Raw genomic sequence first — 16313 nt, forward strand, 5'->3', positions numbered from 1 at the left:
ATTAAAAGCGCTATATAAATAAAGGTGACTTGACAAAATAAACTGTTGTTTATATTTTAAAAACAATCACAGATACTTATAATGTATTCATATTTTTAATCAGATATCTGTTTAACTAACCCAAATTGCCATGATATTTAACTACCTATATACACTATAGTTTTTTTTAATTGACTATTGAATTTTCTGTATTAATCTTTATGCCTTACTAGTAAGCATGAAGGATGAATCATAAATGAAACCGATTTTAAAAACTACAAATTATGTTACACTAGTGATTCCTTATAAGATGTGAGCACTAAGAAGCTTTGCATAGTGTTCAGGTTGATACCTTTGAAGGTAAACATCCATTTTCCCCTTTACTTTCTTCTCACAGCTTAAACCTGTGGAGACAAACAAGATAAATACAGCATATATTATTAAGTGAAAAGAGGTTTTTATTTTGATGTAATTCTAAAGGGTTATTATTAAACAATAGATGCCAAAGTGTTTTAGACATCTGTGACCCTGTACCACAAAAACAGTCAAAAGGGTCAGTTTTTTGAAATTGTGATTTATACATCATCTGAAAGCTGAATAAATAAGCTTTGATGTATGGTTTGTTAGAATAGGACAATATTTGGCTGAAATACAACAATTTGAAAATCTGGAATCTGAGGGTGTAAAAAAACAACTGTAACGAATCATCCACTGAAGGCGAGCGTAAGTGAGAACCCAAGTGCAGTTTATTTACAGGTGATATCCAAACAAGAAACACAGACTTGACATAAACAGACTAGACTCACCAACAGCAGGTTAAATACATTCAATACACGACGAGGGCACAATGGGAACATGAAGCTACTTATAGGAAACAAGAGGGTCACATGACAAGAACAAACCAATGGGAAACAAGACACATGACTAAGACAACCAATCAGAACATGACACAATGAACAGGGGAACCAATGGCATGAATACATGAGGGCAAGGGAAGCATGACACAAACAGGGACCATGAAACAATACAAAATAAAAGACATGAAAACATGAATATGAAACAAAACCCAAACACCACATTACAACAACAAAAAAACTAGGGATGCACGATATATCGGCCACCATATCGGTATCGGCCGATAAATGCTCATTTTTTCTGTTATCGGTATCGGCCCAATAAGAAAATGTTGCCGATATCTTAAAGCCGATAAATAATGCATTATTTCCTTCAGAGACACTTCAGATGCGCGCTGTTCGTTTGCAGCCTTTTGTGCAATTGTATGTTGAATTATTGTGTTTATTTGATGTATATCTGATTTATCTCGTATAGAATACCTTTGGTTAAGTTAAAAGAGCGCTTCAGTTTACTGGTGAACATCTTAATTAATTTGTAAGTTTCTTTGGGTAAAAGTGCCTGCTAAATGAATAAATGTAAATGCAAATGTAAATATGGATGGATGGATGGATAGATGGATAGATAAAACATTAGCCTAATATAGCCTACAGAATATTAAGAAATTACTTAACAAAAATATAAATGATATGCAGAGTATGTGTTCGAGTCATAGCATAATATTCATACACTAAAAGGACTTTAGCATTTATTTCTGTATTAATGTGGCTAAATATCAAAGTTGCTTAACGATTTTTGTATTTTTATTTAAATAAACAAGTCTGTGTGCAATCAGTTTGATCAGCATTGCAGATCAGACCAGACTGCATTTTCATTTTAAATATTAGATTACATTTATTCGCTTAGAACTATTTTATTTGGTTATTAGATAGCATATAACAATTAACACAGCATTAATAATAACAAAACAGGCCTAAATAAATAAATAAAAATATTTATTTATTATGTATATCTTACAATCACCTACATTTAAACATTTCTGTTTTGGCAAGTGTTTTTTTTAAATACTTCGCCTCTTCAGCCTTAAAGACGAAAATCGAAAATAGAGTGTAAATAACTGAATTAATTTCAGTATAACAACATTGTTCCAACATGCTTTTTTAGGTGTGTTGAATCATTTAATAAACCGTTAGAGGGAAGAGGAACATTCTTGGAGAGAGCGAGCACTCAGCTTTTGGGGGAGCTGTCGTGTGTTTACTAGAGGAGAGCAATGCGAGAGAGAGAGAGAGAGAGAGAGAGAGGGAGAGGGGGAGAGAGAGAGAGGGTGCGAAAATCGAAAATAGAGTGTAAATAACTGAATTAATTTCAGTATAACAACATTGTTCCAACATGCTTTTTTAGGTGTGTTGAATCATTTAATAAACCGTTAGAGGGAAGAGGAACATTCTTGGAGAGAGCGAGCACTCAGCTTTTGGGGGAGCTGTCGTGTGTTTACTAGAGGAGAGCAATGCGAGAGAGAGAGAGAGGGAGAGAGAGAGAGAGAGAGGGGGAGAGAGAGAGAGGGTGGGAGGACTGACGGAGTGAGTGAGTGAGTGAGTGAGTGAGGGAGAGAGAGAGAGAGAAAACTTTTCAGTTTTAAAGAGCGAGAGGAAGCGTGTGCTGGAGTCCCAACCATGCAGGTAAAAGCCTTAGCTAATTGCTTTAGTGTTAATTAAACGATGTTGACGCCGAATTGTTCAAGAAGTTGCGATCGAGGGGGCGATGCGGATCTCATCGCGTCCCGAGCACGACTAATAATTAGATGCATGCCATTTCACTGCGAATATTTAGTTACAATTCGAGTGTTAAAAGCCCAACTTTTCTGCCTCGGTCTCTCATTTTGGCCCCGCCACCCCCTTTCGCTGCTCGTTGTGTTGCACGTCGCACGTCGCTTTTCGAGCAGCAATGCGCCTCATCCAGCGTTAATTACTGCGTTCTGCAATTATTAAAACACACTTATGATGCTCAATAACAACATTATATACTAAACGGCGAACTTAGACCTCCAACTGCAAGGTATTGGGTTAGATAAACGCTGAAGGGGGACGGCAAACGGGTTGTTTTTAACACATCTGTGTGAAGCAACCCAAATTCATTAATTAAATCGCTTAGTCGAAGTAGGCCGCAATTTCCGCTGTGGAGCAGACGGCGGGCGGGGAATGTCTCAATGCCCGACAAACAGGCCACAATCAGGGGGGCGAGGAACTAATCAAGCCCGAGGTTTTACATCTGAGAGTCGAAAGCCTATTTACACCGTTCAATTAGTGCGTTAAAGCAGACTTGTGCTGTAGCATCTTGAGCGTTGCGATTGTTTTAGCTTTTAATTTATTCTCGCTGCTCTAATTCTGCGTCTTTGAGAAGTTTGTGGGCGATTTGCGTTTTGATGTGCGATATATAATTAGTTGACCAATTTGTTGAGTGTGTTGTTAGCTACGTTAGCCATGTGAAGTGCCACGAATGTTTATGAGAAAACGGCTTCTTTTGTTTTAACATCACCCTTCAAGTAAGAAATCACAAAAATCAGTCGCTTTGCAGCGATTAAAGTTGGAAAAGGGGGTAATTAGGACAGCAGACTGCAGTGCGATGCACTTTAATGGAGTATTTATCATGATTACACTGGAGTGTGTGTGTGTGTTAGCGAGGCAGGCTAAAGCTCTCCGTTTCCGATTGATTCAACAGCACACGGGTCTTGCTAATTAGGCTGTGGGTTAATTAACGAAATCATCAAGAGCTATGGCGGCCATATGAGCTCGCTGTCGAACGGTAGTGTCCCGCGGCGTGTGGGTTCGTCTGTCTTTGACTTTTAGGAGAAGTTAATAGTACTTGTGTTGAGGATTCAGTGCATGTTTTCAGTCTAGCAGGGAAGCTAATTGGCGTGGCATTGTAGCACTGTTGGCATTTGATGTCTGGTCGTTCCCTGACAGTGGCATGTAAAAACGAAGCCAGAAACTGTATAATTTAAATGATTTTGCATGCATACGTTAAATGAAGTCGTTTCGATGTCAATTAAGATGTTTATGTCTCTGTTCTGAATGTATGTTATTTATTTATTTATTTGGGTTATTGTTTTAAAGAGACATTACTGCCAGGGGATTTGCACCCATTATCTGTTATTTACAGTCCATGTCACCTTATTCACAAGGGGCAACACGTTGACAGATCCACATCAGCATATTATACGACCAGTCAAGGTCAACATTTAGGCCTCCTCTGACGTTAAATAGCCTAGTTATTGCAGAAGTGATAAATGTATGCATAATTCTGGGTGTTATCAGATCTGATTAACATAGGATGCCTCATATGAAGTGATGTACATTCAGATGCATGAATTATAAACAAGCCGCAAGGTATTGGTTGTACAGATTTACGTTGTGTCTAGCAAAAAGAACATAACTGCATCTGTGAAATCAATTTGATGTATTGTTATAAGTGCATAGCACAGATTGTATGGCCTATATAAATAAGTCAAAATGTCAGACCTTATTGTAAAGGTGCTCTAAATAGATGAAAGGGGTGGTTTGATATATGGTGATATGTCCTAACATTATCATGCATAGTGGTTTTGTTTTGATTTGTAAGTGTTAGCTTACATCAAAGCCAATTAATCTAATTAATGAGACAACTGTTGCATTTGTTAAAGTATACGTTTTGTTGATTGAGCTTATTTAATCTGAAGAACTATTTAGTGCTGATTGTACATTAGACGTGCACTGTCAGAAAGAATTCTATTGCATTAGATGCTGTCTATAAAGTATGTCCAGTTTTTATTTACTGTAATCCTTTTTATGTTTAAGAAAGTGCTAATTCACCCAAAAATGATTGTCGTTGCAAACTTGTATGACTTTTTATTTCTTCTCGGAAACATAAAAATGATTAAAATAAATAAAGATTTAAAAAAATATGTCTCAGTGGGTTCCAATGTTGTTTGGGCACTGATGTTCTACAAAACATCTTGTTTTGTATTCTGCAAAGATAGTCATACAGGTTATGAATGACTTGAGGGTGAGTAAATGATGACAGAATTTAATTGTAAGGTGAACTAGCCCATTAAGACTTTAGCTTTTTGAAGTGCAGCATTTATTTCATGTATTTGTTGATATCAGATTTCTTTCAGATCACTGACGTGTTAAAAAAAGGACCAATTCAAATACACAGTATGCAGCTTGAGGGTACTTTAAACAAAAATACTGTAAAATATAATCAGATTTCTTAAAAAGAATTCTGAAATTGCAAACTTGTATGACTTTTTATTTCTTCTCGGAAACATAAAAATGATTAAAATAAATAAATAAATAAAGATTTAAAAAAAAATGTCTCAGTGGGTTCCAATGTTGTTTGGGCACTGATGTTCTACAAAACATCTTGTTTTGTATTCTGCAAAGATAGTCATACAGGTTATGAATGACTTGAGGGTGAGTAAATGATGACAGAATTTAATTGTAAGGTGAACTAGCCCATTAAGACTTTAGCTTTTTGAAGTGCAGCATTTATTTCATGTATTTGTTGATATCAGATTTCTTTCAGATCACTGACGTGTTAAAAAAAGGACCAATTCAAATACACAGTATGCAGCTTGAGGGTACTTTAAACAAAAATACTGTAAAATATAATCAGATTTCTTAAAAAGAATTCTGAAAATGAATGAGTAAAGAAATATTTGCCTTATTTAGATATGATTAAATACCATTACATATAATATTGTGCCTTTGGTTTCAGGAGGAGCCTGGAGAAACTCTGGGAGGTGCCAATAACAGGGGGTCAATGTGGTTATGCCCTCTATGTCAGGAAAGTCAACCAGACCGTGAGAATCTCTCTCATCACCTTACGGACAAACACAGTGTCCTCCCTGCTTGCCTTGATAAGTTACTGGATATTGTGAGTATATTTACAAAGAGCACATAAAAAAAAGTGTTTAATATTATTATGTATGTTTTGATGGTGCAGGCTCTGTGTATATACAGTGGGTACGGAAAGTATTCAGACCCCCTTAAATTTTTCACTCTGTTATATTGCAGCCATTTGCTAAAATCATCACAGTTAATTTTTTTCCTCATTAATGTACACACAGCACCCCATATTGACAGAAAAACACAGAATTGTTGACAAAAGTAATGACAAGCTTATAGAAGTGTTTTGTTTTTTAAGTAAATAATTGGTTTCCTCTTTTCATAAGGCTGCTCCTAAGCACCGTTCCATTGCTGAAGAAGAAGAATCCAAAGCCCAAAATGATGCAGGTGACTTTTGATCATCTATAAAGTTATTTTCAAGTGTTTGTGTTTTGTGCCACAGTGGTTCAACACTATCCCAGCACTGAGATCCAGGGTTCCAGTGTTATTGATACCCGGCTTAGGTTATGCACCACTGTACACACAATTGGCTGTGTTGGTGACCACCTCGCTTCAGTAGTTTCCATGGCAATGAAGCACCTGTAGGTTGCACCCCACAAGTATTCAGTTTTTGTGCTGACTGCTGGACGTGATGATTGAAACAGATTTTTATTTAAATGTTCTGCTTTTAAATCTTGAAAACCTGATGTCCAGCATTTGTTTTCATGTTGGATATCAGGGGTTTCACAAGCTTTCTAGTGTCAGGGATGGACCAGGGACCCCTGTTACATACTGTATAAACTGAGTGTTGTGTTTTAAGCATGTTCTATAATAACGTGCATGGTTTATTATTTACCTACGATATGATATTGCAAAATCCAAAAAATTATTATTTTTAATTTATGGATTCATATACTTATACATTACAATACTTAATGTATTAAGTATTTTTGATAAACACTTTTTTTTCTTTCTTTTTTTACAAAAAAATATCAAACAATTAGTGGAAAATTTGTGAAATTGTCCAAGACCTGTCTTACATATTCTGCATAATATTAGCCAATTGTTTAGTGTTGCAAAACTTATTTTGGACTTTTTTAAAGGCTTACTAATACTGAATTTGTATTTAATTCATCAGATGACACATCTCAGCTGAAACATTTAGAGAACATAAAATCCCCCTCAATGGCTTTCCAAAATGAGGGTGAATCTACAGATGCAGGTGACAAGGGTGGTTCTTCTCAGGAAAAAGAGCTGGATGAAGAGATGGAGGGAGGGAGAAATGAGGAAAGTGATGCAGGGGGGCTGGAGTCCGATCAGGACAATACAGAGCCAACTATAAAAACATCAGAGGCTTCTGTCAGCAATGGCAGATCTGTCTGTAAAAACAGTGTAGCCTCTGAAGGTGACAACCGTCCATTCAAGTGTAATGCGTGTTTGGAGTCATTTCCCACTAGAACGGCTTTGAGTGTTCATTATAATTCAACCACCCATATTCAGAGGATGAGAACCGGGACGTTGAAAGACAGTGAATCAACCCCTTTCCTGGCTCGACCTTACATCTCCAACAAACCATACCAGTGTGCCGTCTGTCGTGTCTCCTACAATCATGCCATCACCCTGGAAAGTCATTTAAAATCTGTGTTGCACCAGAGTCGCAGCAGGAGTGCTGGGAATGCTACTCCTAGTTCCACTGCAAATACAGGAACCGGATCCATGGTTACAAACTTGGCTGCAACTACTGTTGGAAGCACCACACAGTTAGTTAACACCTCCACCAGCAATTGTGTCACCCAAGCAAACCTGACTGCATCAGCAGTAACGACCAAAGACGGAGAGCAGGTGCAGCCTCAGCTAGCGCCCTCATTACTTTCTTCTCCGGTGGCCTCTGCACAAGCCATGTCTGCTATTCTCACTCTCCTGACTTCCAGCCCAAATTCTCTCCCACACTCCATTCTTCCTTCTCTCTTCACAACCGGGGCGTCTGCAACACCTGGAGCAGCTACCCCGCAGCTTATACCCCAGCCTCAGATGCTCATGCCCCTGGTGTTGAATGGACTCCAAACTCAAATCCAGGGCCAGAATCCAGAGTCTCCAAACCAGCTTTTGCAGCAGGCAGTGCCAGTCCTTGGTCTCAGTGCTGCACAACAGGCTCTCTTGGCCCAAAGACTCAGTGGCTTACAAAGTCAGTGGGCTGCATTTGGCCTCCCAACCACCACTCAAATGAGTTTAGAGGAGACCAACAAGATGCCGGACAAAGGTGCTGACATCAGAGTATGCAATGAGATAAAAGTCGAGCCTTCCGATCAGCAGATGTCACTAAAATCAGAAGAGGACTGGAAAATCGATGGTGTAAAAAAAGAGATGTGTATAAAGGCTGAGAATACACAGGAGCAAAGTGAGAAAATGGTGGGCGACTGCACAACATGTGATAAAAAAGAGCAAGAAGAAAGTGAAATGAAAGTCGAGGGGATGGGTGAAAAGGTGTGTGAGGAGGAAGATGCAAACTCTAAAGTAACTAAATCCACAGCAGCCCCGGTCCTTCAGGGTGATAGTCCGTTGTCATGTGCTTTGGATCCAAACCAAGGTCTCCGCCATACACATACCGTTAACAGCTCTGCTGCTGCTAACTGTAACTTTCGTAACACAAATTTTGCCTTAAGATCTTCAGGCCATAGAAGTGCAAAAGATCAACTACTCTTATCTTCAGGACGGCCTGTTCTCACTGAGTTCCAGTCTCAGGTTCTATGGGCCTTTTTAGAGTCACGAGATGATGCTGAGACATCTAGTCCTCAGCGGGAGGACTGCGAAGCCCTCGGCAGGGAGGTAGGGCTAAGTGGAGAAGAGGTACGCAAGTGGTTCTTAGATGCCTGGCAATCCAAAGATAGGGGGAGATTAGACAGCTTCCATGATGAAAGAGACAGAAGTATGGAGGAAGAGGAAGGTAATTTAATGATAGATGAGGGTGAAGATGGACATAGTCCATCAGCGACAGGTAGTCATGCCATGGACCTATCCAGTAGTGCGGAAAGACACAGAATTGGTAAGGGAAGCCCAAGAGAATTGCTGTTGACATCTGACTCTGAAAATGAAGAGTTCTACACGTCTGTTATCGTTACTGATGAAGAAAGTCAAAGCAGCTCTATGAGGGAAGAGTCAGTTAGCCCAGTCAAACAGTCTTCACCAGTAGAGCCAACAGCTGAAAGGTCAGGTGGTGGTGGAAAGGTTCTTCGCTCTACCACAGTCTTCCTCTCGGATGCAGAGGATGACTATGATGATGAACAAAGTATGAAGCGGAAAAAGAGAAAGAGTGAGATTGATAAGGAAGAGGTGGAGCTCAAGCAGGAGAAGCAAGATGTAGATCTTGATCTTCAGCTGGAGGCACAAGCAGACCCTCCTACTCCTCTTTCAGTTGCAGTTGATCATCAGGGCATTCCAGCTGGCTTCTTGCAGTCACTGCCCCTTTCCCTGTCTTTGACTCAACTTTCCACCCAGTTATACAGTCCATATGTACTCTCGCTTCCTTCCTCAGTTATTGGGGTTGGTGTTTCTGAAGGTGATAGGAGTAAAATGGCCTTTTCAAACACTCAAGCAGTTACTCGAAGTCCAGCTGCTCTTTCGGACCCCCTTAATGCACACGCAGCCACCTCTCTTACACACTCCTTTTTATGTAATAGTAATGATTGTGAGTCTGCTTTGGATCTAAGTATGGGGAAAAACCACAGCTCTACATTATCATCAACATCATCATCTGTCTCCACAGCTAACAAGCCCTCTATACAGAAAAGTAATTTGCTTGATGGTCTGGGATTGAGACCAGCGACTGTTGGGGTTCCTACAGATGGAAGTCTTATTGTTGTTCAGGTGAAGCCAGATTCTGCCATTGCTATCCCATCTTCCAATAACAGTACTCTAACTAATCGCAATAATTTGGCTAAGACTAGCACTGTGTACATGAGGGCAGCAGAAAAAGTTAGCACATCACTCATAGAAAGGGAAAAAGAGAAGGAACGAGAAAAAGAGCGGGAACAAAAGAGGCCAAAATTCAGACGGTTCAGGGACATGAGACGGTCCAGGACCATCATCCATGCTGACCAGCTTGATATTCTCTATGGATGTTATTTCAAAGATCCAAACCCTGGAAAGCATGAATTTGAGCAAATATCTGAGTGGGTGAACCTTCCAAAGAAAGTGGTTCAGATCTGGTTCCAGAATATGAGGGCAAGGGAGCGAAAGGGAGAGGTCCGTTTTATCAGTGATGGCACTTTGGCAGCTGTTGGGAAACCACTCATTAAGTTCACTTGGCCACTCTCAAAGCCCATATTCTCAACCCCACCTAAAACTAACCCAAGTCCCTCTACTGGCTGGGCCTCTGCAAAACCCCAAACTGGAAATGTTCCTCCAAAGACGGATAAGGTGAAGGAGGTCAAGGAGCCCCTGAAAACTCCCACCCAAGGTCCAAGTAGACCAAATCAGACACCCTCTTTCACCGTTGTATCCACTGGTCCTTCATTAGTTCACAAGACCAAAGCAGAAGCAACTCCCATCACAATGGTTAAAATAGCTCCTAAGACAGTGGCCACACCGGTTGCAGTCCCTCTGCTTGTCAGTGAAATTCCTGCATCTCGATCTGCTCCAAAAAGGAAGGTTGAAGAGGTACGAGCTGAGTCGGACCATACCGATGAAGAGGACGATGATTATCAAGGAGGGGTTGAGTTTGGGACTACCAGCCATTTGGTGCCAAAATTGTCCACTACGCCAATTAACAAGTCTTCTGCCTTGGCATCTCAGAAACACAATGGGCTCAAATATTGGTCTCAGAAAGGACCATTCAAGATCAACACCCTGTCAAGAGAACAGTTAGGCCTGAGCTCCCAGCGACCTATGCCCACTACCACCTCCACCCCTACCACACCATCCCCTGTGACGGTTACAGCATCCTCTGTTCAAAGCCAAAAAGAAACAAGTTACATGCAGCAGAACTCCACCCCAAGACGACCTCGAACTCACCTGAACTCTCTTCAGCTGTCCATCCTGCAGTCGTGCTACGAGACATGTGCTCATCCTAATGCACTGGAGTGTGAGGCGGTGGGGACAGAGCTTGGGCTTCCACTAAAGGTTGTGCAAATCTGGTTCCAAAATACACGTGCCAAGGAGAAACGTTGGAGGCTTCAGCAAGAGAAAATGGTGAGGACATTTTATTTAATATTGCAAAGCAGCTGTTTTCATGTAAAATTTTTGTATTTTGCTACAATGTCACTGGCCTTCAAGGTCTTCAGATGTTTTTTCATCATAGCAACACAAGATATGCGTCACCTTTAATTCAAATTCTATTATTCCCTTTAACGTAGTGGTGTAAAAAGCATAAGAACAAAAAAACATTACATTAAAAAAAATTTTTTTTTTACATTAATTGCTTAAAGGGATAGTTCACCCAAAAATGAAAATTCTGTCATTAATTACTCACACTTATGTCATTCCAACCCCGTAAGACAACACAAATTAAGATATTTGTGATGAAATCCGAGAGCTTTCTGACCCTCCATAGACAGCAACGCAACTGACACGTTCAAAGCCCACAGTTAGTAAGGACATCATTAAAATAGTCCAACTATAATGCTATTAAGCTACAAGAATACTTTTTGTGTGCAAAGAAAACAAAAATAATGACTTAATTCAACAATTTCTTCTGTCAGTCTCCTCCATGCATTCAAGAGAGTACCACGACACATGCATATGGTGCTGCTGACGCAGTAGTTAGAGTTCTGACGTAGAACGTACATCTCTCTTAGTTCATCATCTGTATATTCTGGTTCAGATAAGTAAGCCTGGGCAAAAATTGCAAGTCATTCTCTCAAAGTCATCAGACATGTTATGTACATCGTGCGTCTTCCTCTGCATGCAAACAAGGTGCAGCGCATCCGGGTTCTACATCAGAACATTGGCTCCAGCGTCAGCAGCACCACACGCATGTGTCGAATGTGCATCAAAGACTGACACGGAACAGAAGAAATTGTTGAATGAAGTCATTACTTTTGTTTTCTTTGAGCACATAAAAATTATTGTATTCTTGTAGCTTTATAATGTTGTGGTTGAACCACTGATGTCACATAGACTATTTTAATGATGTCCTTACTACCTTTCTGGGTTTGAAATGTGTAGTTGCGTTGATGTCTATGGGGGGTCAGAAAGGTCTTGGATTTCATCAAAAATATTTTTATTTGTGTTCCAAAGATGAACCGAAGGTCTTACGGGTTTGGAATGACATGAGGGTGGGTAATTAATGACAGATTTTTCCTTTTTGGGTGAACTATCCCTTTAAGTAAAAAGATTGTGTAAGAATAGAATTTCTTATTCATCTTGGTACAAATGGCACATGGTTACTAATGGCGCTTTTCCACTGCATGGTAGGGCTCGGTACGGTTCACTTTTGGGGGGGTTTTCCACTGGGTACAGTACCTGATACTTTTTTTAGTACCACCTCGGTTGGGGTTCCAAGCGTACCGTACCGTTACCAAACCGTGACGTGTAAACTCTGCTGATCACGGATTGGCCGGAGAGAATCGTCACTACCTGCGTCACTAAACTTGCGACACAAACACAAAAGAACCGCTAGATTTAAATCAGCACAGCCAGCAAAGGATCGAACGCAACTGTTTTGAATGAGCGCACCTTTTTTTTAACAACCAAAAAGTGGCTGTTCCCCCTGTTGAGGAAGTACAGACGTTCCTCTCGTTGATAGCAGAGGAGCGGATCCGGCGAGAGCTTGATGGGGTGACGCGGAATGAAAAAGTTTTTTAGGAGTCGCGGCAGTAGAGGCGGCGCAACTATAACGACATGTGAATAATCCCGCCCATTGTAAAGGGATACTAAACTGCAGTGGAAACGCAAACTGAGCCGTGCCGGCCCGTACTGAGCCGTAACGAGCCGAGTCGTACCACGCAGTGGAAAAGCGCCATAAGTGTCATCAGGTAAATAAATGACCAAATTTTTTCCTTTAAAACAGAGGGATTCTCATTTAATTGTTCACTTTTCTTTATTTTTATTGGTATTGCTTAGCATTATTTTTTATTATAAATAAATGAAACTAACACACTTTTTTTTTTCTTTTTTCTTTTTCTTTTTTTATTTATTTATTTTTTTTACATCCTCACGCAGTCTCCTAATCCCAATGACCCTTCTAAGAAGGTAGACATCAGCTCGGGTAGCTACCTACAATATAATGCTCTCCGAGCCAACCGCCCCATCCTGCCCAAACCTGTACAACTGACAGTTATGGATCCAACTCCATCATATATCATCGGCCAGACAACAGGCCGTGAGACTCTGAGAGGCAAGTGCGATGCCTGTGGGGTTGAATTCGAATCCAGGGCTGCAGCACGTGACCATGTCTTCTCAGCTCGACATCTTGCCACTCTGAGAACCACTAACTTTGGTCAGCAAGCATCATTGGTCAGCAATGGATCTGGTATGGGGTCTACTGGTGTTGCCAGCCAGTCTTCTACCCCATCACCAGCTAGCAGCTCCAGCTAAACAATGAATTGAAGCTGGTATTGTCTGCGGACCCACTAAACTTGTTGGCTTTCAATAGACAGAAGATGGGTGCTGGTCTTTTAAGCTAATGTTCTTTTGAGGCTCTAAAATTGGAGCAGGCCCAGTTGACACTGGCCATCTTCGCTCTCTCTCCTTGGATATCAGCGAGACATTGTTATTATGATATAGAGTCTTTGCTTACAGGGCTCCTTTTAATGACCTATTGCCACAGCATCATTTTACTATAAATAATCTACTGAAATGGTAATCATGGACATGCTAATGCTTATGTGATTATGGTCTGTCTTCACAACGTCATCCCGGTTTAAACTCCTATTGTGTTGGGTATTATTTCTACTCGCGTTTACACAAAACACTTTGTTTGATTGGGAGAATCTATTGTAATGAAGCACCCAAAAACTCAACCAAAGTGCTCTGGGTTCTCAATTATGTTTGTGGTACTGCTTTTGCTTGAGCCAGGGTGGTCTTTAGCCTGTTTTAAAGCCTATATAGAATAGTTGTTTTTCTAAGCTGATTTATCTCCAATTGTCTTGTTAATTCAAAGAAATGTATTCTATAAACCGAAGTTCCCCTTCTGGCTCATTTGAAAGAAATAACTAGACCACGCTAATGATAGATGGTAATGAAAATGGCAAGTAAGACTGAGAATATGTGTCTTCTGGAATATGGAGATTTTGGGAGAGTGTTCTGAATCCAGATGCATTAAAACGAGGACGTTGTTAACAATACGATAGCTATTTTTGAACAACCATCATGACAATCCCGTAGTCATCAGCAGAGCTCGCATTGAAAGTTCAAGATGTCAGATGGTCATCATACAGCACTTTGACCCTTTTAAAGTCCGATGTTTTTTTTTTTTTTTTAAGGTTTTCGTGTTCCGCAAAATAAACACAATTTTGTTGTATGGTGAAATCTTACTGTATGTCAAACTATAATGAAGTATTAATCAGCTTTTAATGTTATTTTTAAAGGGTTTGCATTGCACATAGTTAAACACAGACAACAAAAATATGGATCAGACCTAGCCGCTGTGCACGAAGCCAAAGTTAAGTCTGTACTTACACAATTTTATATGGATTTGTGGAACATCTAAATTATATACCTTACACCCTCTGATAAACCATTTCGTTTGGTTTGAATTTTTAGGGAGTAACCCAAGCTTGTCGATATAAATTAAACACAAAAGTCATTTATTTATGGTAAGAGCAAAAGCGTTTTAGAATTATGGGAGAGAGTTGTCATCTTTTTTTCTGCGTTTTGTGTTGTTGAGAACTGAGTGCTCATACTGAGTAGATTCAAGTATTTTTCTTAAAACCCACCAGGAGAGAAGACAGGGTGCTTTAGTGAACCTGGAAACTACTCATCAGGGCAACATGAGGTGTGATTTGAAGGACATGAAATACTAAAGACGATTTTCCTTTTTGGTTTATTTTGTATAATATTATTGATACTATTAATACTTTAACAAAATGCAAAACTAAAAAAGATTTTCTAACGAACTATATTAAGAAAATGATATTCCAAAGTTGTTATTCTTCTTGCTTTGTGTCATTTAAAGAAACCAAAAAGCAATCTTGATTGGAAGTGTTCGTAATGCAAACTGCAAATGGAGCTCCCATGCCTTGACACTTTGAACTAGTCCAGGGTTTAAGCATGAGCTACAGAAAAATGCATTTCAGACAACTCCGCTTGGAACACTTGAAGTTCATAGAAAAGTTTTGTTTTCGGTATATATCCCAGCAAATACAAGTTGTTTTTCTTCAACTAGTGTCAAGTTGTAGCTCATATGAAATGAACATGGACTGGGTTGTAGTGCAGTGCTACAGGACGTGGGATCACACGGTGTTGCACTGTTCAGAGTATATCGGTAGGATATGGAGAAATGCTTTTATATCATCTTTTCACCTTTTCATTGACACTTGATTATCACTTGTTATAACTGTACTACTTACTATTTTTCAGTACTTTCATCACTTTTGATTATTATTGATTCATAACGGTTTTAATGGCATTTCAGACTTCGAGATGTCATTGATATGAATATTAAATGATAATGGTGGCAGTCTTGTTATGAAAAATTAGAGTATTGATTAAGCTTGTTTTCCCCTCACTTGTACCTTCATTTTGTGTTGGTTCTCCTTTTTTCTTATGCAGAAAACAAATAAACTGAAATTCATGTATTGATGTTTTGCTTCATTATGTAAATTACCCTTAGAATTTATGTAGATGCATTCATATTTTAAGTTGTGTGTTGGAAGCACTAATTAATGTAACTATTATGGACTATCTTGTCAGGGATTATCTGAGAAACGAGCACAATTTTTAAGCATACATCTTGTCACCCAACACTGCTTGAGCTTCATATGTTGCTTGATGTGGTAGGCAAAATTAAAAAATACTGAAAAAGTAGGCCTACTTGGAGATAACATTCGTGTCACATAGTGGGTAAGACGAATATGCACAGTTTTAATGGCCTCGGGTTAAGTTATATTGGAAGATTTAGGAATTCTACTGTGCTTTGCATTGTTGCCAGATCTCAATTGAAAACTCATAAATTATATATTAAACGAGCATTTTCATTTTGAAAATGTACTTTATGTACATTATTTAAAATGTATATATATTAAAATATCTCACATAGTGGCCATCTACAACTACTGATAATCCAAATGACTGTCTTTTGTGCACACACACACACACACACACACACACAGGGAATGGAAAAGGGAGAAATGTAAGAAATTGTACAGTATGTAACAAACAACTCAGACAGTAGGTGAGGACAGCCATTTTAGTGGTCATGCTTTATTTTTCTTCATTTATTATTTTAGTTTTTATGAATATGACAAACATCCTGAGAAGGAAGGAGATAAAAAAATGAAAAAGCACAATCTTATTCCTGACTTTGACAACTGAACTGCTTTAAGTGGTTGGTCATACTTGTGCTTTTTAGGCCAAGTACTAGGAAGCCTAAATATGGGCCTGTATTCTGGAAGTAAGTTTAAATGTATATTATCTATAAAACTTTGTGTAAAATACAAATCCACGTGGATTATATTGTGC

At 39.3% G+C, this 16313-nt stretch overlaps 1 protein-coding gene across 2 annotated transcripts; it reads left to right on the top strand.

Moving 5' to 3' along the window:
* The first annotated feature begins 2403 nt into the window (after nucleotides 1–2403).
* LOC107589923 (uncharacterized) lies at nucleotides 2404–14965 on the top strand. 2 transcript variants are annotated; one of them, XM_016278497.1, is made up of 5 exons: nucleotides 2404–2510; nucleotides 5587–5745; nucleotides 6044–6104; nucleotides 6835–10883; nucleotides 12855–14965. In XM_016278497.1, exons 1-5 carry the CDS (start codon nucleotides 2505–2507, stop codon nucleotides 13227–13229), a joined length of 4650 nt encoding a protein of 1549 aa, XP_016133983.1. In that variant the 5' UTR covers nucleotides 2404–2504; the 3' UTR covers nucleotides 13230–14965. The 2 variants fall into 2 exon arrangements, with proteins under 2 accessions (XP_016133983.1, XP_016133984.1); XM_016278498.1 differs by lacking the exon at nucleotides 2404–2510 and adding an exon at nucleotides 5336–5449.
* Nucleotides 14966–16313: the final 1348 nt, after the last annotated feature.

Source organism: Sinocyclocheilus grahami, unplaced genomic scaffold (genome assembly GCF_001515645.1).
Source record: "Sinocyclocheilus grahami isolate Dianchi unplaced genomic scaffold, SAMN03320097.WGS_v1.1 scaffold122.1, whole genome shotgun sequence".
Taxonomy (NCBI): domain Eukaryota; kingdom Metazoa; phylum Chordata; class Actinopteri; order Cypriniformes; family Cyprinidae; genus Sinocyclocheilus; species Sinocyclocheilus grahami.